At 31.9% G+C, this 23,838-nt stretch overlaps 2 protein-coding genes and 1 non-coding gene across 5 annotated transcripts in view; 1 reads left to right on the forward strand and 2 right to left on the reverse strand.

The window, feature by feature from the left end:
• Nucleotides 1-23,838, forward strand: part of LOC126738979 (uncharacterized) — a 192,388-nt gene that overhangs the window by 58,435 nt on the left and 110,115 nt on the right. The window lies entirely within an intron of this gene.
• Nucleotides 2,944-3,015, reverse strand: Trnat-cgu (transfer RNA threonine (anticodon CGU)). The gene has a single exon. It is a non-coding gene; the product is annotated as a tRNA-Thr (tRNA).
• On the reverse strand, nucleotides 7,895-10,500 carry LOC126738981 (uncharacterized). The gene is made up of 2 exons (XM_050444501.1): nucleotides 9,887-10,500; nucleotides 7,895-8,794 (listed from the first exon to the last, which is right to left on the reverse strand). Exons 1-2 carry the CDS (start codon nucleotides 10,032-10,034, stop codon nucleotides 8,166-8,168), a joined length of 777 nt encoding a protein of 258 aa, XP_050300458.1. The 5' UTR covers nucleotides 10,035-10,500; the 3' UTR covers nucleotides 7,895-8,165.

Consider the following 23,838-nt stretch of genomic DNA (forward strand, 5'->3'; position numbering starts at 1 on the left):
ACTGACTGGAAGAAAGTTCTCTGGAGTGACGAGTCGAAATTCGAGGTTTTTGGAACGAAGAGGCGAGTTTTTGTTCGCCGTTATGCCAATGAAAGAGTCGCTGAGAACTGTACGGTGGCCTCAGTTAAACAGGGTGGTGGTTCGGTGATGGTGTGGGGTTGTTTCGAAGGATCTGCAGTGGGCGATCTAATTAGAATAGAGGGAATTCTTCGAAAAGAGGGTTACAAAACAATTTTAAGTGACAATGTACTTCCTTCTGGTACTCGAATAATTTGGGAAAACTTCATCTTTCAACATGACAATGACCCCAAGCACACGTCGAAATTGTGCAAGCAATATTTAGGTCAATTACAAAGGCAACATCTTCTGAAAGTTATGGTATGGCCCCCACAATCACCGGACCTCAATCCTATCGAATTACTGTGGGATGAACTGGATAGACAAGTGCGAAAATCATGCCCCACATCAAAAGAAAACTTGTGGCGGATCATCCAAGAAGAGTGGCACAAGATACCTCAGGAAACTTTGGACAAATTAATTTATAGAAGACTACCGAAACTCTGTGAAGCTGTTATTAAGAATCGAGGCGGACATGAATCCAGGATGTAGATGAATCCAAAATTTGATTTTCTTAAATTTAATTAATTGAAAAATCTATTGTTTATATTCATTTTGTTATAAATAAACCGTTTCATAAGAATAACTGATAGATTTATTATTTTTAGTTATAACTTTAAAACTGTCATATGTGGGCAAATACTTTTGAGCGGTAGTGTAAGTCAAGAAGCGTCATAATATTACTCTACGTCATCTGTCAATTGATCTGCGAGAAACCTCTCGGATTCAGATACAGAATAAACAAATAATTTGGAACTTATACTCTTATAAAATAATTTCCTAAAGGCCCCTTTTACGAAGATACGTATACGACTTAAATCGGTTTTTCTTGAATAACTTTTTAAGTACTTGGTATAATTTAATAAAAAGTTGACGTGATCAACACTACTGTTTTATTTTAATTAGAACCAATGCATACAAGACGAAAGATCATATATGAGATGCATATCTGCATATTTATTAATCGTGAATTCCAAATTTCGACTTAATTCAATTTAAATTCACCAAGAAATTTATCATTCATCAAAAATTAATAAATTATTATGGAAATAAAGAATCAATGTATTAACAACGTGAAAAATGGCAAGTTTTGAAAAATAGGTACTTGATTATTGTGTCTCATAAAAACGTTTGCAAGAACGGTGCATTTAGAAAAACAAAAAATGCCGATAAAGAGATGCAAAAACATTTTTATTTTTGCATCCTTTTTAGGATGTTTTTTTAAAAACCATCTAAAAATTATTTTTTTTTATTTTCATGTTCTTTTTTAACTCATTAATGTACAATTGACACACATCAGCTTCGTTGTTGTTTATTAACATCTATGACTGCTACTTAGGCAAAGAAATCAATATTTCTCCTCTGATTAGCTATGATTGCTTTAGATAGATAAGGAAGAAGAAGCGACACGCACCAGAAACAGGAAGTGGGTACATAAGCCTTTGTTAAAAGGGGGAATTGATAACACTTTTTTAGGAATTATGCAATCGTGACAACTTTGACACCTGATAAAATTCCATAAATCCATGATTTTAGAATGTCTATAGATTGTTTTTATATGCTTCCTAATAAATCGAGCTCCAGTTAAGAAAACAAGATAAAAATTGGAGCAGAGCTATTACACCAAAGCGGTGTTTCATTTTTAAAATAGCTAGGTCTTTATGCATATGAAATTCGTAACTTAGTGGCATACATTATCTGAAAAAAACTTTATTTTGTGGAGATTCATATATTCATCATAACCCATACCTGCCAAATCCACCACTTTCATTTCCATTAATTTCAATTCCTGGCCTAAAATTTCTTCTCGCTCTACAAATCTCAGAGCCTTTTTGACGCATGACTTTCGAACTGCAAAATATATTTATTTAAATGTAGCGACAACACACTGAATTCGGCTCAGGAAGAATGCAAATTTCCATTAATGAAAATCGGATCGTTTATTAATATTTACTTCACAAACATCAGATATGATTCTTCTAAAAATTAGTTAGGGAATAAAATGAATCAAAGTAGTGGAAGATGGAATTTTAATTACTTAAAACTTAAAACAGTACTATGTATATTGCAGGTAAAATGATTGAACACCACATAACAATTTTTTATTTGAAAACATATACACAACTTAAAATTCAAAAATATATAAACTGTATGGAACTAATTAAGGAAAATAAATAAATATTTATTAAATCTCATTCTAATTTAATATCTTAATTTTGATTAAAAATTGTATATTGATTTTAATTAATAAGTTTTCTTTAATACTTACTTGTTTGTTTTTGATTCTAGAATTCCAATAAAGAACTAATTATCAAAATAATGAAATCTCTGCAACAGAAGTACCAAGTTAAAAAATATCAAAATAAATCTTAAATAAAAGAAAATTTAAAGCAATATTAAGTTATCTTATTAAATGTAAAGAAATATATTTTATCTAAACATCCTATACATTTAGCATTCTTTAATAAGCTTAGTATTAAATATTGAATAGCAAAAAATATAATATTAAAACTAATTAGTATAAAATAATTTGGCTACATTATAACTGATATGATATTAATTATATAATAAAATATAATATTTTTAACTTTGTTTTTTTTTTTATTGGAAACAATTTCATACCAATACCAGCTGGACAGACATTCAAAGCTACTTATAGTAATATAGCCAAAAGATCTACATGCACGCCACATTACCAGGTTCACATTTTACTTAGAATGTACTATTTTTATCTTAAAAATTAAAAAAAAATTAATTTATTGATTTATAAAAATGGTACTCCTATAAAGTAAATAATCTAAAATTATTAATTCAAAAAAAGTGGTTTGCCTCCTGTGAGGTTTGAACTCACGACCCCTGGTTTACGAGACCAGTGCTCTACCACTGAGCTAAAGAGGCTTCTATTAACGATTCGGAACGAGCCAACTTTATGGTATGGCGTAGTAAAGCGAACGAAATATTTAAAAACCAATTGTTCATTTTTTTACGTACAGTTTACATAAATATACTAAACGGAGCCATCAGTTACTCTAATGATTTGGATAGAGTGATACACTAAAAAGAGAAAAATATGAAATAATGGTACAAGTAACTGCAGGGACGGATACAGACAAAGAACGGTCGGTGAGGGGAGCCAATTACGGTCGGCCACAGACAATGAAACTTACAATTTTTGTGAGGTATAGACTAAATTAAGGTTAACTGAAAATACATGCACGTATCATTTAAATGTCTGTATACACGTAGTGAAAGATTGTTTATTAGCGATTGTACTTACATTGATAAATATATTATTACAATGTTGTTCGAACAGATATCAATTATTATTATGTGAAGTATTATTAATATGAAAACAATATTTAGCCGTATCAGTAATAAGTAAAAATAAAAAAATCTCCTCTTCATCGGCCCGTGGAAGTAAGAATAAGAGACTAAAAATAACACTATAGTAATCTGAACTGTAAATGACAAAAAACATTTTTCTTGTTTTACTTATAAATCCATGTTTATTTTCCATACATGTTTTTCAGTGTGAATTGTTATGTTTTTATGGCATTATGTGAGCATTTCGCATTCGATATACACCCCTTGGATATTCCCAGTCCCATGAGCTAGGACGTAGACAGGAATTCATTTTGAATCAGTTAAGTCGGATTTTATTCAATCAGTATTATGTGTACATGGACCAAACACACAGTGTATTTATATATTTATACAAATGCCAATGGACCCTTTAGCAAATCTATTTAATTCACTTCTCATTTTCTCATTCTCTTGAACCGTTTCTCTGTGTACACTGAATAAGAATTATCTTGTAAAAAAGAGTAGAAAAGAGAGTTCTGGGTCTTTGCAGTTTCAATCTTAACATATACAGAATCAGAAAAGAATATCCACATACTACTACGAATAAGGGTTACGTTTTACAAATATGATTCATGCGATAATGATACTCTCAATTAGTATTCATTCATCTAGTGCTTCATCCGATGCGGAAAGTGTTATGCACAACGTCACTGATGCGCCAAGTGGACTCTATACTGAATTTTATATATTGATCAAATTAAAGATCTTTGGTTTCCAGATTATTATTTCCATTTTTTAGATTTTGCAACATAAAATCATATGTTTATATAGTATTAAATACCACATAAAATCACCTCAACTATGTCACTAAACGTTAATGGCTATTGACAGCTGATTAGCATAAGTGTTGTAACAGTAGCAGTATAGCGCTGCACGGTATTTTGTCGGCTGAGCAAAACCCATGAATCTCAGTATAATGAACTTGATGTCCATGTAAGTTGGTAGTCCACTTAATTAGGAGTAAATGAAATTTAAAATAGATCGAAAAAAAAAATCAGTAAAATATCTACATGTAATACTCAAATTCGTGATTTTCAAAAAACCCGAAACAAAACTTTCAATGCTGCTAGAGCAGCTTATTTCCACATTATTGTGACGGCTGAACTGCATCAGTTGATGCACTGGAAATCTCCATCAAAATCTACAGGTAAGGCAAATGCCTCCCTCTGCTTATGCCCTTGCCCATGAGAGTTTCAATGCTAGCACACAGAATATATATTCTATTCAGAATATATATTCTATATATTCTAAGCCTAATCGGCGCTTCCTCGTATAGTAGTGCTGACCCTATATTGGAATATAGTTAGTACCACTATAGGTATAGTAAGGAAACACATGAAAGAATGGGATCAAATTAGTGTTAGGTTTTTGGGTATTAATGAACGTTTGCATGAATGTTTTTTTTTCTTTTTGCTTAATTTATTTTCAATAGAATTGCAAATTCGCATAAAAATATAAAATATTTGAGGGTTATTGTTAATCCATGTGAAGGCTGCCACAATATAATTCTTGGCATCCTGCAAAGCCTGTTTTCTGTTTTGTTCTAATTCAACTTTAATTTTAGTGCATAAATCTCCAACGTGTACTCAACTTTTGTATTTTGGCACCACCACAAGAATTTCATTAATATTGAATAATATAGAATATGGTTATTCAATTTAAATAAAAACTATACTTAACTTGCATACGGCCTATCCGCAGACGCTTTTCCCTGGCCACAATAATTGTCATTCATGCGGTTTAACTGAGACTGCTTTCTTTTTTCGGGGTCATAGTAATCGATTCGTGTTTTAGCTGGACTTTGCACCTAGGTTAGAGTAAGTTATGTTGATATCATTTTAAAACACTACAGTTCAACAAATTGATTCTAAATAGGGATTTTGATGGATATGGATGTTCGATCGAGAATTCGTTTGTTGGCCTATAGCATGTTCAGTATATTACAAAGTTCAGAACTGTATGTTTGCTTCAAAAAAATTCATCATCTTGTCTTTATTACTATGTGTTCATTTAAAGAAAATATAAAATCTTAAGGATAATGCGTTTTCAGTTTTCCTCTATTAAAAATCCTATAAATAATATACGTTTTACGAGCATCCTCTGTCACAGCACCGAATCATTGTTTTTAAAGAAATTCCATTGACCCTGTATCGTTTAGAGCAATTTAATGCCTATTGGTATATTTTCCACCAGTAATATAATTTGATGTTTCTTTTATCAGCAAAGATGCTTAACGGCCAGAAAATTAGAATATTGGTAGAGGCAACTATATATTCTAGCATTTTTTCCCAAATCCCACCTTGAGTGTTCATAGAAACATTTGTGCAAATCCAAATCCCCTATATAGTATATTTTAAGTGTATATTAAAAAATTTATGTATGAGGCGAAAATTGTGTATGTAAAGCCTCCCTTCCACTCAACATCCAGGCAAATAGTACCTTGCTGTCCCTGCCCGCTTGTATAGTACTGCTGTCCCTGTCCCACCTGCACGTTCTGCTGCTGCTGATTACTATTTTGTCCTTGTCTCTGCTGACTATTGTTGCACCTCCTGTTCCTCGCGTCCATTTCGTCCTCGGAAAACTTCCCTTCTCCATAATTTTCTTTTGTTATTTCTGTAAGCGATTGGGGAGCTAAACAATCGGTCGGGAGAGAGAAAATTTTTGGCCTAAGCGGTTAGTAAATTTGGATTTCGAACACCAAGAGTCTAATCATAATTATTAACTAGAAATTAAAAAAGAGTTGTCACTGCTATTGTTACGATGCTTTTAGCTCTAAGTTTTACGATATATGTATGTAGAGAGAGGCCGGAAGTTTTCTAAATATTGCTATTTCTTTCTACATATATACTACATTCTGTATATATATTTCTTGGTTCATTTGTTTTGGAGTGTACGAAAGTTATAATGTATAATAAGTAATGAGTATTAATGATGATTACATTATATTAATCAACTAATCCAAGTCAATCCAGATAGATCTTGAGCATTTTCTTAAATCTGAAGGACCCGTTATTGTATTTAAAAATACCACGGAGGCTTAACACATATCAATAATATGTCATTTGAAAACACCATTTTATTATTATCCTTTTGTATCCCTTATTTTTTATGTTAATTCTAAGTTAAAATATTTAAATGAAGTATTTATTAGCCTTTTTGCTTAATAAACCAATTGAAAAAATCCAAAATGTAAGCCGTATCCATTTAATTTTTGTATTCAAAAATTTTTTTCTTTCTACACCTTTACAGTTAAGGTGTTTTCCTTTTATCTTTTTAATCGATATTGTTAACTTATATGTTAAGGCGTTTCTTGAAAAATTATGCTGGTTATATAAATTTAAAATTTTTTATTGTGCCTGTGCCCCGTTTTAACGAAATATTAAAATTATATGCTACCAATGCGATTTGAAGGACCACGACAAACTTTTTCTTTAAAATCTAATATATGGATGAAAATTCAATTTTTTTTTATACTTTCATAAAATATCTTGAAATCTTTGCCAGTTAGTGCATTTTGTAAAATAACTTGGAAAGAATTAAAATTTATAAAAAAAAAACCTTTAAAGATTTGTTAATATTTTCGTTAGATAGGCTGCAAATTGACAAAAATGAAAAAAATGGCTTGGGACAAAATGCTCACATATCTGAAATTCAAAAAGTTATAGATTTGAAAATTGGAGTAGTGATTTCTGTAAAAAAATCAGTGAATAAATTCAGCATTTTGTTTTTAAATTATTATTAGCCAATAAAAAAAAACAATTTTAGATTTTTTTTCAAAAAAATATATTATAAGAAGTTCATAGCCTTAAAAATTGGAAAAAAAAATTAAATATCTAGAGACAAACTGCTCAAAAACCAGAAAAAGTTAGAAATTTGAAATGGATATAGGTTTGTTGGATGTGACTTAAATCAATCGAAAATAATCAAATAATTTATTTACATACTTAGGCCCAATACAGACGAAGCAACACGATACCCGAGCAACATGTCGCTCGAATGTTGCCGACGTGTGTCAGTATCCAGACGAGGCGATACGATATGAGATATTATCGGAACATAAAACCAAATTACCAGTTTATCTAAAGATGTCCAGTAGCGAAGAAGACTCTAGCGACGAAGAAGACTTTGCTTATTTATTTATATTTGCGAAATCGGAGAAGAAGAAGACGACGACGAAAATATTGGGTACATCCTTATATTGGAAATAACAAAAGGAGAAGACTGTTCATCGCAGCGAGAGAATTAAGGCAGACTGATAAAAAATTTCAGGCCTTTTATAGGATGTCCAAAGAAAGTTTTCAAGAATTATTAAGAGTTGTGGCACCTTTTCTTCACAAACAAAATACAGTGATGAGAGAATGTATCAGTGCAGAGGAAAGGTTACTTATAACACTTAGGTAAGTAAAAAAAAATATTTCTTTAGTTTATAAAGTTTAATTTTTTTGACATTTTAAATATTTATAGTAAATATTATAAAGTTATTGGGATTTTAAAGGTTTTCCCAAAAGGTTTGATTGGTATGAGATTGTTCTTCCCGTTCATATTTATTTGGTGGTGAAGTGATTCCTATCTGGGCCTCCGAAGTGAAATTTCCATTATTAACTTTATTTCCATAGTCCATTATTAACTGAATATATTTTATTTGTACCAAACGAATGTCGTGATGAAACACTTCTTGATGAAGACTATGGGTAATTATTTGAGCCAGTGGAGGAAAGTGGGGTTGTTATTGTAGATGGTCCTGAGCTTTTCTTTATGTTGTCAATCAAGTGCAGAACTTCTAGCTTAAAGTGTCGCATTTGATCATCGGTAAGTGTTTTAATGTCGGGTAATAAACTAAGCAAAAAATATTTTCTAGCAGTTTCATTATCATCAGTAGGGGCAAGTTTTTTTTTCTTATTCTGCAAATACTCCAAAAATGATTTGTCCAAATTATTGTACATGTTCTTTTTCCCTGTTGTGTTGTACTGTGGGTTCTTCGCCGACTTTGAAGTAATAGGGACAGAATCTTCTCTCTCGGAGTTATTATTAAATATCACTTCTGATGGTGCAGGTGATTCTTCATCTTCATGGTTATTTGCGGCAGTCTCATCCACTTGCAAAGCGACTTGAGTTTCTGAAGGATTTGGTGGGCCCTCAATATTTCCTGGTGATTTGGTTGTATTTATTGGTTTGATATAGGGCAGAATAAATAACAAATAATCATGAAGGTAGTATGGTTTCTTTGACTTTGCCGAGGAACCACTCGGGGCTGGCTTCAGGCTGCGTACAAATGCTGATCGAATGTTTTTCCACCTCTCTTTGCATTCTTGATCTGAAAAAAATACATATATGTATTAATCGTTATTATTATTATTATTATTATCATTATTATATATGGCTTTTTTTTGTTTCAGATACCTAAGATCTGGTTGCACCTTTATGTCCTTGTCATTATATTTTCAAGTAGGACACAGTACTGTGGCAGAAATTATAACTGCCACAACACTGCTTATATGGCAAAAACTGAAAGATGACTACATGAAAATACCAAATACTGAGGACTGGCAAAATATATCTCAGCGTTTTTATGAAGTCTGGAACATACCAAACTGTTTGGGACTGATCGACGGGAAACATATACGGATTGAATAACTTCCTAATTCTGGCTCAACCAATTTTAATTATAAACAATATCATTCAATTGTTTTAATGGCAGTGTGTGATGCTGATGGTTTGTTTACTATGGTGGAAACTGGATTTGCTGGGAGGAATAACGATGGTGGGATATTTAGAGAATCCCGAATGCATTATTGGTTAGAAAGAAAAGGCCTTAACATACCGGAAAATTCACCTTTGCCTCATAATGATTCGCAGCAAGATTTCCCGTTTTATTTTGTGGGAGATAATGCGTTTCCGTTAAAGCAGTATATGATGAGGCCATATCCTTTGACTTTAATAGATAACAAAAAAGAATTTTCAATTACAGAATAAGTCGTGCAAGAAAAACCATTGAATGTAGTTTTGGAATGATGACAGAAAAATTCCAAGTATTGAGCTGCCCAATTCGTTGTAGAAAAATAGAAAATACGGTAAATATAATAAAAGCTGTTTGTATTTTACATAATTTTGTCCGAAAACGGGAGGGGTCTCAGTATACAACATCATTATCACAAATAGACCGCAAAACGATATTCTTTTGCAAGAAGAACATTAATTTACAGCCGACTTTAGGCCCAACGACACTGCGAAAATATTTGACTAACTATTTTATAAAACCACGTGTTTGCTCTTCCTTGGCAAAATTAATATTGTTATTAGTGTATTTGTACCAAAATAAAATAATAAAACAACCTCAATTAGCATTAAATAAAACTTATTTGTTTGCAAACGTGTTTTAAATTAATTAAATAAATTTGTTACTTACCAGAAAACTTGGTTTCTTTTGATATTTCATGCCACGCTTTTTCGGTTATGTCCTTCCTTGAATAATCCGACCGTTTGAAGTTATACAAACATGGAAATTTTTCCACTTCAATGACAATTTTTAAATTATTGTCTCGTTCGGCGGCCATTTCCAAAAAAAAAAACAATATCGCGAGGCAACAGTTTGCTGGCGACTAAGGCCGTCGTCCCACCAAAGATACACGACAGCGACGCCACTTCTCCGTGATGTCGCCAGCGTGTATCTTTCGTGTCGAACCCATGTTTTAAAATCATTTTTTCCCCACCAACGCTGCGCCGAAGACACATCCAAATGCGTATCGCCTTCGTGTTGCCGGGAGACTGGACGTGTCAGTTGCGAAGCAACATTCAAGCTGTGTGTGTTGGCGTTTTTTTTTTTAATTTATCGAAGTTTTGTTTTTTGTTTATCATGGCACAACAAAATGCTGAACTGGATTTTAATGGATGTCTGTGCAGCTCCTTAGCAGCAACAAACATTCTTTTTTTTTTTTCTCAATAAAAGGATGCACCCACAATTTTCTTTTTTTTTGCCTTTTTATTTTTTTTTCTATTCCGCAAATACCAATACATTGCAACCACATCCTCGTCTTCACTCGACGACATTTTGAACTAAACTGAACAACCAAACGTAGGAAACACGAAACGCGTATCTTTGGCGGGGCAACTGCATGTCGTCTGAATGTGTCCAGGCGAAATCGTATCGCCTTCGCGTCGCCGTCGCGTATCTTTGGTGGGACGACGGCCTACTCTACGAAACACGATTATCTCTTAAGACTTCTGGAAATATTTATTTTTACCGTATTTATGTGCAACTATTTATGTCCGTTAAATATCGCTCCAACATTCCGAATTGCACTGCAATGGATTGACAACTGACTCCCAGGCTCTCCAGGCTTCTTATATACTCGGGTAATCATAATTCCGGAAGATTAACTGACGTTCGAGACGTCTTGCGGTGACCCACTTGTGTCATTCTGGAATGACGGAGAATCAGTTGATTTCCCGTCGTTTCCAATATCGTTACAATATCATCAATACTTCATATAGGCAAAGTTTACTGAATAAAATATTTTATTCAGTAAACTTTGATATAGGTAAACCTATGGATATAGGTAATACGCGGTTTTATGGCTCAGAAAATCCACTGACGTGTGTGATATGTTCCCAACAGTATATTTCTTATACCATTAGACCACCTGGATTTTCTAATTTGAATCTACAGCTTTGGAAAATATCGTTCCGACGCTCGTACTATCTATCCCACAATTTTAGCGTGAGACACCTGATTGGCCTTGCATGTATTTTGTGTACCACTCTTATGTACTTCTTTTTCTAATGCATTAATTTCCTATCTGTAATATTAATTTGCCAATACGGTATAAGGTGTTCGATACTAAAATAGGTCTGTACATAAGTATGAGGAAGTATGCGAAAGCATAATTCAACTAAATTTTTATCAGAAACTATTTTAATTATTTTTTTTGGACTTATCTGCAGCAAGATGTCATTAATTAAACAAATATTTAATTCTGTATAGTAAAAATCATCACAATTTCTATAATAATGTTGTAGTGCAAGAAAGCTGATTTAGCTAGATTAAGTCGAGCTACAAAATCGAGAAAGACAATAATTTTTGATGAAAATGAAAAATAAACACTTCTCGCCAGAAGAGCAGCAAGTTCCCTACTATTCGGTCGGCAGAGCAATCTGAAGAACTCAAGAACACACGTCATGTTAATATTATTAAATATAAAGAGATTGGAATTACGCCAAAGCTGGACTTGTTTAAGCACTTCATTTGTCATAAGCCGAACAAGGTACGTAATTTACGTAAACAAGAAATAAGAGATGGCCTAAGACAAAACCCTCAGGAACTAACTCCACAATAAATCTGTAGGCAGGGGTCTTTTTTATAGCTCTCAGACTGTGCTCTCTACAGTATGATTAAAACTAATCCAAGTAGTTCCTGGCGCGATTTATACTACAGGCACCATCAAAACATATTCTCTTGGAGAAATCCTGACGGTTGCGTTAATATTGCTTTCAACTCAAAAATCAATTCCTAAATATACTTAAGTATGATCATTTGCGATGAATTGCATGCTAACATTTAAGTCTAAATTGAATGCACCCTACACTCTGTGTATTGCCCCTAATTATACAATTAGCGTTAGATGTTAATTAAAAAATGGTCTACAAAGTACATTCATAAATTCAAGTTCAAAATCACTGCTGCCGGCTCACTGCAAATAAAAAACTCAAAAACGAATTTTTAAGCTCAGATCGGAGGCTAAATTGTGCGTCATTCAATAATATACAACTCGATGTACGTCAAACCGGGAAAAAACAAAATCCTCGGCTGCTTTATTATGTAATTAATTGCGGATTGCTCGCAAAAATAGGTTATCTCCCCGTATCCGTTATCGAGGTTGTGTTTGGTTTCTGAATTGGCACGTTTTTTTTTTTGCAAATATTGGCTAATTTCGTTAGATACGACCGCTCATCGGCTTTGTTTGTTCTTTAAACAGATTTTTATAAATATTTTTTATACCCAGTAATAATAAAATACAAATTTTGAAACGAATTATAAAAAAAAAACAAAACAAATGATAATTGTGACTTAATAGTCGTCACAACAAACCAAAGTACAACGTGGAGTACTTGTTTACGTTAAAGATTATCTATAAAATGTCGATATAAATATGTATTGATACGACTTAAAACACTAGAGTAGAACGTCTAAATGTTTTTTAATGTAATGCATATCCTTTAGAAAAGTTGGTTAGTTTATTTTGCTGGAAAACATTTATTCGAGGAGAAACTTGACGACCACCCTTAAGCCACGTAATGGAAAATAAGTCGATCGGCAAAGGCCATCTTGCCGCGATTCGAAGAAAAAGCACGAAAATTATGATTTATATAATAAATAGCGTAGGAGTAGTTGACTAATATAGAAATTATAGCAGGTGAAACGATGCAATTTTTTAGACGTCATATATAAATATGTACTGTTTATAGAATAAAGTTTCTGCCATACTTCAGTCTCAATGACAAATTCTGATGTTCGTGAACTTTGGTCTACCTTGGGATTTTTAAAGCAAACAGTTGATGAAACTGAAATTTTTAATAGGGTTGACTATATTTTTAAATTATCTTAACGTCATACTTAAAATCAGCAGGACAGTTTTTAAGCGATTTTTGGTTTATCTTTACAAATTGCTGGTTTGTCATTGTTTGTTATGTTTTTAATTTAATCGGTTATATGGTGTACCTACTACTACTCTGACTTTTTAATAATTTCAGAAATATCCAAGCTCATGTGCTTATTCTTAATAACCTAAGCTACTGTTGTTTGAATCTTAGTCTCCCGGTAATTTTAATATTAAAATTGAGGAGATCGGGTTAGCACCTTCTGCGTGTGAAAAAAAAGTTTGGATTGAGATTGAGAGCGTTTGGAATGAATTTTGAACTCATATGTCTCGTTTTCTTCAAAGTGCTTACGTTACGTTAAAACTGTTATACATGCCATAAAATATCCTTTCCATCAATGTTAATAAGAATTATGTGATTTATTAGTTTTCGTATTTTTCTTATAGTAATGTCGAAATGTCGATCAGAATTGTTGCCAAGTTTTGCTACGATAGTAAGAAATTTGACTAAGTAATTATTTAAGTTTATTTAAGTTTAGTATCCTAAGTGCTTAAATCTGAAAAAAAGCTGTCTTATGCATATCTCTACTTTCACCTACAAAATTGTTAGGAACCCCAACATATCTTTTCAATAAACTTCTGTCAAACACTACCACCCAAGGTCGATATACAGTAACTGCAATAACCTTGTCCTTCCTGAACAGGGCTGCTAAGTATCTAAAGAGTTGTACCTATGTACCTATAAAATGTACCTACCGAACAATAAATTAAAAAGACCATTCTTTCAAGGCGTTCATAAAATTAATCAATATCTCCGATATATTCCCTATAATTTTGGATATTCTATTTATTTATTTCCTTTATTACAAATATTTTTATTTTCGCATTATAATACTTTTTATATTAGTTCGGCTATCATTAGCTGGACGGTTAGCTGGAGTAGCTGAGCTAAATCTCGCCATCGGTTAGAATTAATCTACGTAATTTTTGAAATAAAAAGACATTTATTACTCCTATGATTTGAAAGTTATTTTATGAAATATTTATTTTAAATAATTGAAAAAAGTCCATTGAGATAGATAACCTAAGCTTAAGCATTCTTAGTTACCCAATTATCGAAAGAAAATAACATAACATTGAGCGTGTGGCAAAGTATTTTCAACATAGATATTTAATTAAATATCTTTATCGCATGGCAATTTTTTTCTAGCCTTTCTAGCCGAACTTATCACTCAGTAGTGAGCAACCAGACCAGCTACAAAACGATCGAAATGCTTAGTAGCTCCAGTAAACATAGTGGACTTCTGAGCTGAAGTATTCATATAAATTAAATGAAAATCTGTTTGTCCTTTATTATTAATGAAATAATATGGCAGTAATGGCAACCAAACCAGCAATGACAGAAAAAATTCATGCAGGTAGTTAGTAGGGAATAATTTACTGGAAAACATTCAATAATACTTTTTTGCCATTTTGTATATAGAGAAAATTGGAAATAACTAATTACGAAAACTGCCACTGTCTTTCTTCCGTCTTTTGCTAGTTCCACTATATATCGTCAAACCTGATAGAACTGAACAATTTGTCATCAGTATTAAGTGAATTAAAAACTGGCATTAAAGTTTTGCATATCGTGTACCAGTCGATCGAATTAAAACTGAAGTCATAAGATCTATCTACTCGAGCTTTGCAGGACCAAGATAAAATTTGTAATTTTTTTATGGCGTGGTAGGAAGAAAATAAGGTTTGGTTAACCTCTCCTACTATTATTTATCAGTTTAAATAATAGTAGGAGAGGCAATGCATTATCTGTATATCCAATGCATATTCGTGATGAAACAGTAGGAAAAGGTTGGCAACCTCGCTTTTTTTCGGGGAAAAATAAACGTAAGCATTGGGGGGAACCAGCATCGGGCTAAAATTAACTGAACACGCAAGTCGTCGCGGGACAAGGGGAAAATACGAGAGAGCGGTAGTGTGGGCAAGAAGGCATATAGGGGATCTAAAATTAACCGTAAAAAAACATGCGAACCTCCGTTTCGTTCGTATCAGACCAGACGAGAATGGCGTCGGTCATAAATAAAATCAGTTAACATAGGAAACAGGGCCTAAAAATACCGACTTAATGGCATAGTAAAAATATATGTACTATATGGTTTGACGCTGTTTATGATCTGGCATTGAGAGAGTCTTCATACTTTTCTTTTTAGTTTTTGAATAAATTTAGTATCCTTCACTTAATAATTTGCATGATGTGTTTCACTAATATCTTAAATAAATAAAAAATAAAATAGTTATCATTATCTCGATGATTAATCAGGATTTCGAAGATGTCCTATTACTGATATGCATAACCCTTTGAATGAGAAATTGATATGTCATTGGCATTCGATATATTGCTGCATTATTTGCTAATTTAATGCATTTAATGCTACAACTCTAGACGCCCAAGCTCTATTAAAGATATTTCTATAAGTTGCTTTTTGTACTATGTCAACAGTTCAAAAACGTTAAAAATAATTTTTCAGTAAGTTAAATTCATTATCAGTATTAGGTATTCTTTATATTTTATTATTATGATAATGATGGCTCTTCAATTTATCTACCAAATCATCGTCTATGTTTTTTATTGTTGCTTTGGCATGCACTCAATAGTGTATACCTATGCTGCAGCATGTTATCTGACTTGCAAGAGTTGGACAAGAGGTTTCCTATCTTATTTAAAGTCCTGAGTTTTAGTGCTGTCACTTAAAGGACGAATAAATTGTAAAATCTGGCATCCTATAAAATAATCCAAATTTTATAGGATGCTAGGAGCAGATTTCTTGTCTCCAGTCTGAAATTTGGTTCTGGACAATTGCAATAAATATTTTATCTGGTTGGTCTTTATACTGCAGAAGGTGCGCTTTGATTATTTACAATGCAAAACTTAGCCAATCACATCAACCACTATTCACCCAGGCGAGTATTCTCATAGTGAAGTTCCTAGCCCCGCATACAAGCATCATAAAGTTACCATAGGAAATCTGAAGTAACGAATGAATAATTTATAACTGCGTATTCCTATGTCCATTTTGACGCAAAAATATATTTCTGTGAAGGCTTTATGATGCTATTTAATCACATCTTTTGCAATTTTACAGAGGTAGAATAATTATAATTCCTACTCATTATTTTTAATAAGGTATTTGTAATTGGACAGAACAAAAATAGATTAATGATTAGTATGGGTTGTATTTTTTGATGAAGTCCATTCTAGACGCCCTATTAAACATCTTTCTACAACTGGCATCTTGTAATTTGTCATAGGGACAAAAATAATTATACAATCAACAGGTCTATGATTTCATTACTCATTATCAATATTTACGATTCTAATTTATTTATACTTTATCTGCTTCTCAGTTCGGTTTATTGAAAATGGTTACCACATCCGTATATATCTTTATCTTATTGTACACGTGTCAGAAAAAAAAAATAAAATGAACTTAAAAAATTATCTCCAATTATCTCTAGACCCATTGAGACTGGGAGGTTGTTGCCATGCAACATCGCCATATTTATATCACATGATAAAACTGGTAAATAATATGATAAGGATCCGTTATCATTTTATTTAAGCTTTATATTTTTTTAGTAAGACGCATGCATATTTACGATAGCAGCCATGATCCGCGATGGTGTTTTTCCTGTTATATAAAAATAAAGAAAATGGGACAATAACATCTGGCTGAGAGATAAATTTTGTTATTTGCGATAAGATTATTGCATCTATCATTATTGGTGGATCAGACAGACAAGGCGTGATGAGAACTTTTTTGTCATGGTTTGAACGGCTTGATTAATGCAATATTGTTTTATTGTTCAATTAAACCGCATTTTGTCTTTTGTCATATTGAGATAACTAACATTGTTTAGTTTCTGTTATTTAAATTTGCCATGTTTAGGCGAGCTTGCTGAAATTTAGATCCATTGGAAGAAGCTCCTTACCCTTATCAAACAATTTAGGCCTTCCACCAGTATTTTCCCACATGAAAAAAAAGAACACAAAGCACATCGACTACTTTTTTACTACATGCGAAAATTTCTCTTTTAATATCAGTTTCAAGAGAATTATCAGTTCTCTCCAAAGTGGCTTCAAGGGCAAATTTACTTCAAATTCAAAGATCACATATATCGAGCACCATCAAGTTTATTCAATCAATAATAAATGTAAACCAAAATAGTGTTAATTTGGTTTTGAACAAGCAATATTGGAGATGACCAACCTGACTTCGAAGACTCCATAATACTATCTTGGAGCATCTAAATTTTCATTGTTTTTTTTGTTTATATGGAGAAACAGGGTAATAGCTTTGCTTAATGGATGCTATTTGAAGTGATTTTCTGATGAACTGCAGAAGTATGTCATGTTATCAAAATAACCACAAACTATAAATAAATAAATATATCTTTATTTGGTATCAACTGCACATTACATTACATTTGCCGAAAAAGGCAAAGATTAGCTAAATTTACTTTTATCTCTTAACCTTAATAATAATAATTACAAATGTTTTGACAAACAAGTAGTAATATAAAAGTTAACCAAAGAACAAATTGAAAGAAAATTTAAGAAAATTAATTTTGCAATTGTTCTTCCAAGAAGAAAATATTATAACATTTTGAAAGTGTGATATTGAAATTGAAAAATTAGATCTTAGTCGATTGTTACGACATTGTAAGTATTACTACGTGAAAAAAGAGCTGTGCTATGGTGTGGCAATGTCACAGTCTTATGTCGTATAATTCTATAAAAGATATTTTGGCCTTTGTTTTTTATAGAGTCGATACATAAATGTAAGAAAATTAAACTTAAAAAGGAAGCCATTTTTAGCCACTGCAATCAATAGATATATCGATTTTAATGATCTATGATCAAATTTTCTTAAATTACACACAAATCGACAACACGTATTTTATCAAGACAAGGATAATAAACGATAAAACAGTAATTTAAAATGGATAACACTAAAGGATATTGAGAGTTTTTTTCTTGTCTTAAAATTTAAAATATGTTTGTTAGCATAGAGCAAACGCATACGTAAATAGCACCTCTGCAAGACAGTACTAATATGTCCTTTGAATCTTAAGAAAGAATCAATAGAATCTTGATGCTCTCAGTAAAAACCAGAGGGTTATTATCTAATTGACTGTATATATTTTTTTCAATATTAGTACGACGATTTTTATTGGCAAAAAGTAATACCTTAGTTTTATTGGCATTAATATTAAGATTGTGTTCTTTCGAGTAGTACAAGATTAAGTTTATATCTCTATTTTTAATTTCAGAAGCCTGTTCTATATAATCTGGATCTAAATAATAAATTAGCTGAGTATCATCAGCGTACTGGTACACCTCAATCTCCTTACGACTAAAGAAAGATCCGAAGTATATAGCAAGAATAAAAGAGGTCGCAGAATCGATGTGTGGTAAATCGGAGTAACTGTTATTGACACGGACTTAAAAAAAGAAAGAACAATTTCATTGCAACCACCGAACTTTAACTTGGCGACTAACTAAGTCATGATCGATTACATCGAAAGCCTTTGAATAATCTAAGGCAACTAAAATTAGGGCCAGTTTTTTATCGAGAGCTCTTATTATGTTGTCAATGATGTTCAAGAGGGTGGTAGATGTACTAATCCTTCTCTAAAGCTAGACTGTTGAGTTGAAAGTATGTTATTCAGTTATCAGTAAGATAAAATGACAACTGTGCATAGACGACTCTTTCCAAGATCTTCGATATTATTGGCAATAAACTTATAGAGCGCAAGTCTTGTACGGATTCGGATTACATACTTTGGGTATGGGGCACACAACTAACTCACGCCATGGCTGTGGAAAACTTGCTGATTCTTAACAAGAATTTATGATATTTGACAAACGAGTAACGAAATGCCATCGCAACCTAAGGCAGGTGACCGAATCTTTTGAACTATTTTATACATATATCTACAAAATTAAATATTTGATCGGAAAATTTGTTGTTAGAGTTGTTTATTAATTAATTCTATTTTGACAGTTGTTAGACTTATTAAAAATATTTATAAAGTTATTTATTGCAATGGCATTCCATAAGGTGGGAGAAAGCTCCTCAATTTCTTTAGATGTTTTAATATTTAAGTTACGCAGACCTTGCCAGAAGTTTTGAGAGGATTTATTTTTCTAGATAGGCAACCTTCTCCCTTCTCAAAGATGCCACTGCGAAGTTACGCATTTTCTCATAATGATTCCAGTTTTCAACTGCATTCTTTCTTTTATATTTGGATAGTGCTTTATCTCGCTCTTTGAAAATTAACTTTGAATTTTCCGTTAGCCACGGTGCCCGAGTTTTGCTAGCTTACTCTGACGCTTTTATAGGGCGCATGTATCTTAAACAATAAATTAATATGATCTCCAAGAAAACAAACTTTGTCGTTTATGTTATTCATATGAAATTACAACATTTCATTGTATATCGGAAAGATTATTTTGAAAATTGTGAATGTTAATAAATTTTTGTCTATAGGAGGTTTTTCAATTTAAATATTAAATAAACAACAAAATGTATATAAAAAAAGTTATATAAAACACAAAATGGCATTTTATTATCATCACTAATATCTAAACTTACTATACGGGAGTGAAGAATTATTTCTTTATTATTAATAAAAATTGGATTCAAACAGATAGATGGCTTATTAGAGATTCTAGTAGGTTCGTTAATCAACTGACAATAGCCTTAAGTATATTGAGTCTTGAATAGTGAATTTGGTTTAAGGTCCACGTTAATATTAAGACATATTAAAACGCTGAATTTAACCAGCACTAATTTTTTTTTACCCTGAAAGTAAATAATTTGTGGATAACTGACAATTTCAGAGGAGAAGAAACTCTGTATGGCGCATGTCCGGGACAATACCTAGATTTTTTCAAAAGTCAATTCCAGGTACAGTGCATTTAAACTATTCCCAACTAACTGAACCAAAAAAAAACTCTATTCGCTTCGGAATTCGAAGTTAACATTCGAAGACAGTCTTTCAGTTTTTCAACTTCCTCGAGATTTTCTCAAGTAAACAGTCTTGACAAGTCCTCTTTATCGAAACCATTTTTTTTCAAGAAAAACCTTTAATCATTCCAGATCTGCTATATTATAGAACATCTTAGATATTTAATTGATTTGTTGCTCATACTTAATACAAAAACGAAGGGCTTCATCCTTATATTCAAAGAAGCTACAGGGAGCCGCAGATCTGACACTCTATCAAAAAAGGTTTCAATTTCCTAGTGAATGATATTATATTCTAGATTTAGAGGATAATTTATTATTGGCTTTTTTATTTTTTTTTCTTATTTTTGGTTTCGTCCTGAACTCCGGTTTTCCCTTTCGTTAACCATTTTGTCTTCTTGGGTTCTGAGATAGAAACCTGATATACCGGACGGGTTGAGTTGAAATCTGGGCTCTTTCGGATTCTCAGCTTTGCGTCAGCTGTTTCCACGATTTTGATAATTGAATTGAACCATCTTGGCTTTGTGGCTGGATGAAGCGTAACTACTGTGTGGGTACTTAAGCTAAGAAGCCAATAAAATAAACTCTTATTTGTAATCTAACTATAACATTTTTTTACTTGATAATATTGATTAAAATGATATCTGTCCTTAGTTTATCATCCACATTATAAAGTTTTTACTCTATTAAGTGTACTTAAATTAATTAAATTGTTTGTATGACTTGTAAAGCATGTATAATTCCTACATTGTTTCCGGCTAAGGGTGGCTCAAAGCGAAATTTTTAGTTTACTGTTTCTTTTTTATAATAATTAATAATATAATTAATATGTTTGGTTTATAAAATGTAAACTAAACATATTTTTTTAATAATTTGATTGTTGAGTTTTTTATGTTACGCACAGGAGCTCCTTTAGTGGTTAAAGGAGACTTTAAATGATTGGTCTGTAAAAATATTTATATTTTATATTGGATTTTATTTTTCCGTATTTTTATCCTCTTTAATAAATATGACTTGAATACTACCCTAGGCCTTTTAAATAAATAGTGACTCTCATTAACATATCTCAGGGACGCAACAAAGTCACTCCTGAGTAAAGTTTAATATTAAATAGTTAGAATTGTAATTTAAATTTTAAACGGCCTGAAAACGACCTTTCTGGTCTATAAGATTTTAAATCACAATCCTTAATAGAGTTAAATATTTAGCTATTTAAATATTTTGAATTGTTATTGTTGTTGAAGTCTTTTATCATCGGTAAGAAACTGAAATTGACTTATAAATTTAAGTAGCACTGGCAAATTTAGATAACCAGTTATAATACATTTTATTTACAAAGTGTGTCCTAATTACAGTTGTGAAATGTAAAGGAATATTTAGAAGATAATTTTTTATGATTTCATAGATTTCATTCCGTTTAGTTTCTTACAAATTTAATTAGTGTTAATTTAGTTTTAATTTAATTAACATTTAGAATAATTAGGAGTGACTAATGGACAACTTATAAAATTATCTTCTTTTGATAAGTTAATGGCATATTATATACTGGATGCATCAACAAGGCGTACGGGAAACTAAATTATACGATATAAAACAAAAAGTTCTATAGCAAAGTTGTAGGATTGCCAAAATACAAACTACAAATATTTTACATATACAGGGTAGGTCACAAAAAAGTTATCACGAAATATGTATTTTTTAATGCCATTTTTTTAACGCCATACTTGCCAGCAGGAACATGGCTTGTAGCCTTCGCCCAATCATATCCCAAACATGTTCTATCGGGTTCGCATCTGGATTCAACGCTGGCTTCTCTAAGACAGAAATGGCTACACTGTCTAGTGTACGTTTCTTTTATGTACGTATTCTTGAGCCTCCTTGGTAGCCGAAGAAACCCCTCTTTAGCCTACCCTACGACTAAAGATACAATTTGCAAAAGATTCTTGTAGCCTTCGCCATGTCCTTTTACAATCATCCGGATATCGTGGGCTAAATCTCGACTCATCAGTAAAGAAAAGGCGTCCCCATTTATTTTCACCCCAGTGTTTACGATTCCCAGAAAACTGAACTTGCACAATACCATCACGTTTAAGAGGCTCTGAACCTGTTGTGGGTCTATGACTAGCAAGATTGGTTTCGCCCAATCGTCTGATCGACTAGAAGTCGATTTTTTCTTACAGCATCAGGATCTCGGAAACTGTAAGATGATAAAGCGATCATGAGTCTTAGTCCTTAGTATTATTAGTATTACCGTATAAATATGATGCACAGTGCTATCTGATCCGGGATGATAACGTTGGGCAACATCACACTCACTTCTTCCTCTTGAATCAACGCAACCAGGACAGCCGCCATTTCAAAACTAACAACAGGCATTTTTAGCTCAAACAAACTTTAAACATCTTGAACACAAAATTAATATAATTTTAATATCCAATATGAGAAGTCAATAATAAAAAAGTTCGTCACATTCTGCCTTATTATTTTAAACATCATTCCCTTAATGGTAACAACACTGCTTAAACTCTTTTGAACAACAGCAGAATGGTTTAATATTTACTTAGGGAAAAATTAAAAACTTGTGTGTGTTACTTACCTTTATAATGTGTATAAATTACGATGAAACATTAGCTATTTTGCATATGATACATTTCTTTAAAATGCCTAATCAGTATCTATACAGTGCCTTTTTCACATTCATTTAAATAAGTTCTTTGTGCTGAAGATTATCATTTACTCTAAAATGTGTTTACTATCTAGAGTGCGAAATACAAATTGGTTGATTGCTGCTGGTCCGAATCTTATGTTATATTGATTTCTTTTTTCTTGATGCTGCCAATAACAATTATAAACCATTATTATAACAGTTGTAGAATATGCAAAAAAACTTTCTTTCGTATACTTAGCTAAAATGTCTTCCTGCTAGGATGAAACATTTAGAATGGCTTTGAAGCATTTTGAGAGGTTTGTCAAACATTCGTCCATATTATTAAACACAATCAAAACTAATTTCCAACTATATAGTTTTGATTATAAAATTTTGGAATTTTTATTTTAATATACTTTTGATTAAACCCAGTTTTTTTAAATAGGCGAATGATTGTTTTAGTTAAAAACTAATAAAATCATCTAATTACTTAAAACATGGTCTTTTACATGTTTGTATGTAACTTATGAGAATAATATCACAAAAGATAAAAACATATATAAAATGTTAAGTGCGCCATTGTTCGTGCCGATGACTGTATTTACCTTCTTACTTTACACATATTTATAAGGGTGACACATTATATCAGTATTTCTAAAAATATATATTTTGTGTGATTCTGTGACAGTCTAGCCCGATTAAGATAAAACATTAAAGTCTTCCATAAATGCAAATTCTCTGTTAACATCTTTCAAATTTAGAATCGAAAGCTTCAAAAAGTATTTTTCAAAAAATATGAAACCATTCTAGTGGATATTCCCGTGACTTTTTCCGACTTCTGATGTAATTTGTGTGATGGTGTAAAACTATTTAATTAATTGCACATTAACCGCTATCAATCTACGGAACTAAGTTATGAATAAAATATAAAATATCATACAAATTGAAATTTATTAATTACTGTCAATATAGACAAATAGTATTTTCACAACTTAATACAAATGTGGAACTTTGATGCTGGATTCTCGATACGTTTTCGGACTAATATGGTTCCCGTTGTTCATCCACGTGCTATATAATTTGGTGA

This window comes from Anthonomus grandis, chromosome 7 (genome assembly GCF_022605725.1).
Source record: "Anthonomus grandis grandis chromosome 7, icAntGran1.3, whole genome shotgun sequence".
Lineage (NCBI taxonomy): Eukaryota > Metazoa > Arthropoda > Insecta > Coleoptera > Curculionidae > Anthonomus > Anthonomus grandis.

Coding starts and splice junctions, on each gene's coding strand:
- LOC126738981 (XM_050444501.1), bottom strand. CDS start 10,034: ATGGCCGCCGAACGAGACAATAATTTAAAAATTGTCATTGAAGTGGAA. Junction 8,795..9,886: donor AAAAGAAACCAAGTTTTCTG/GTAAGTAACAAA, acceptor TATTTTTTTCAG/ATCAAGAATGCAAAGAGAGG.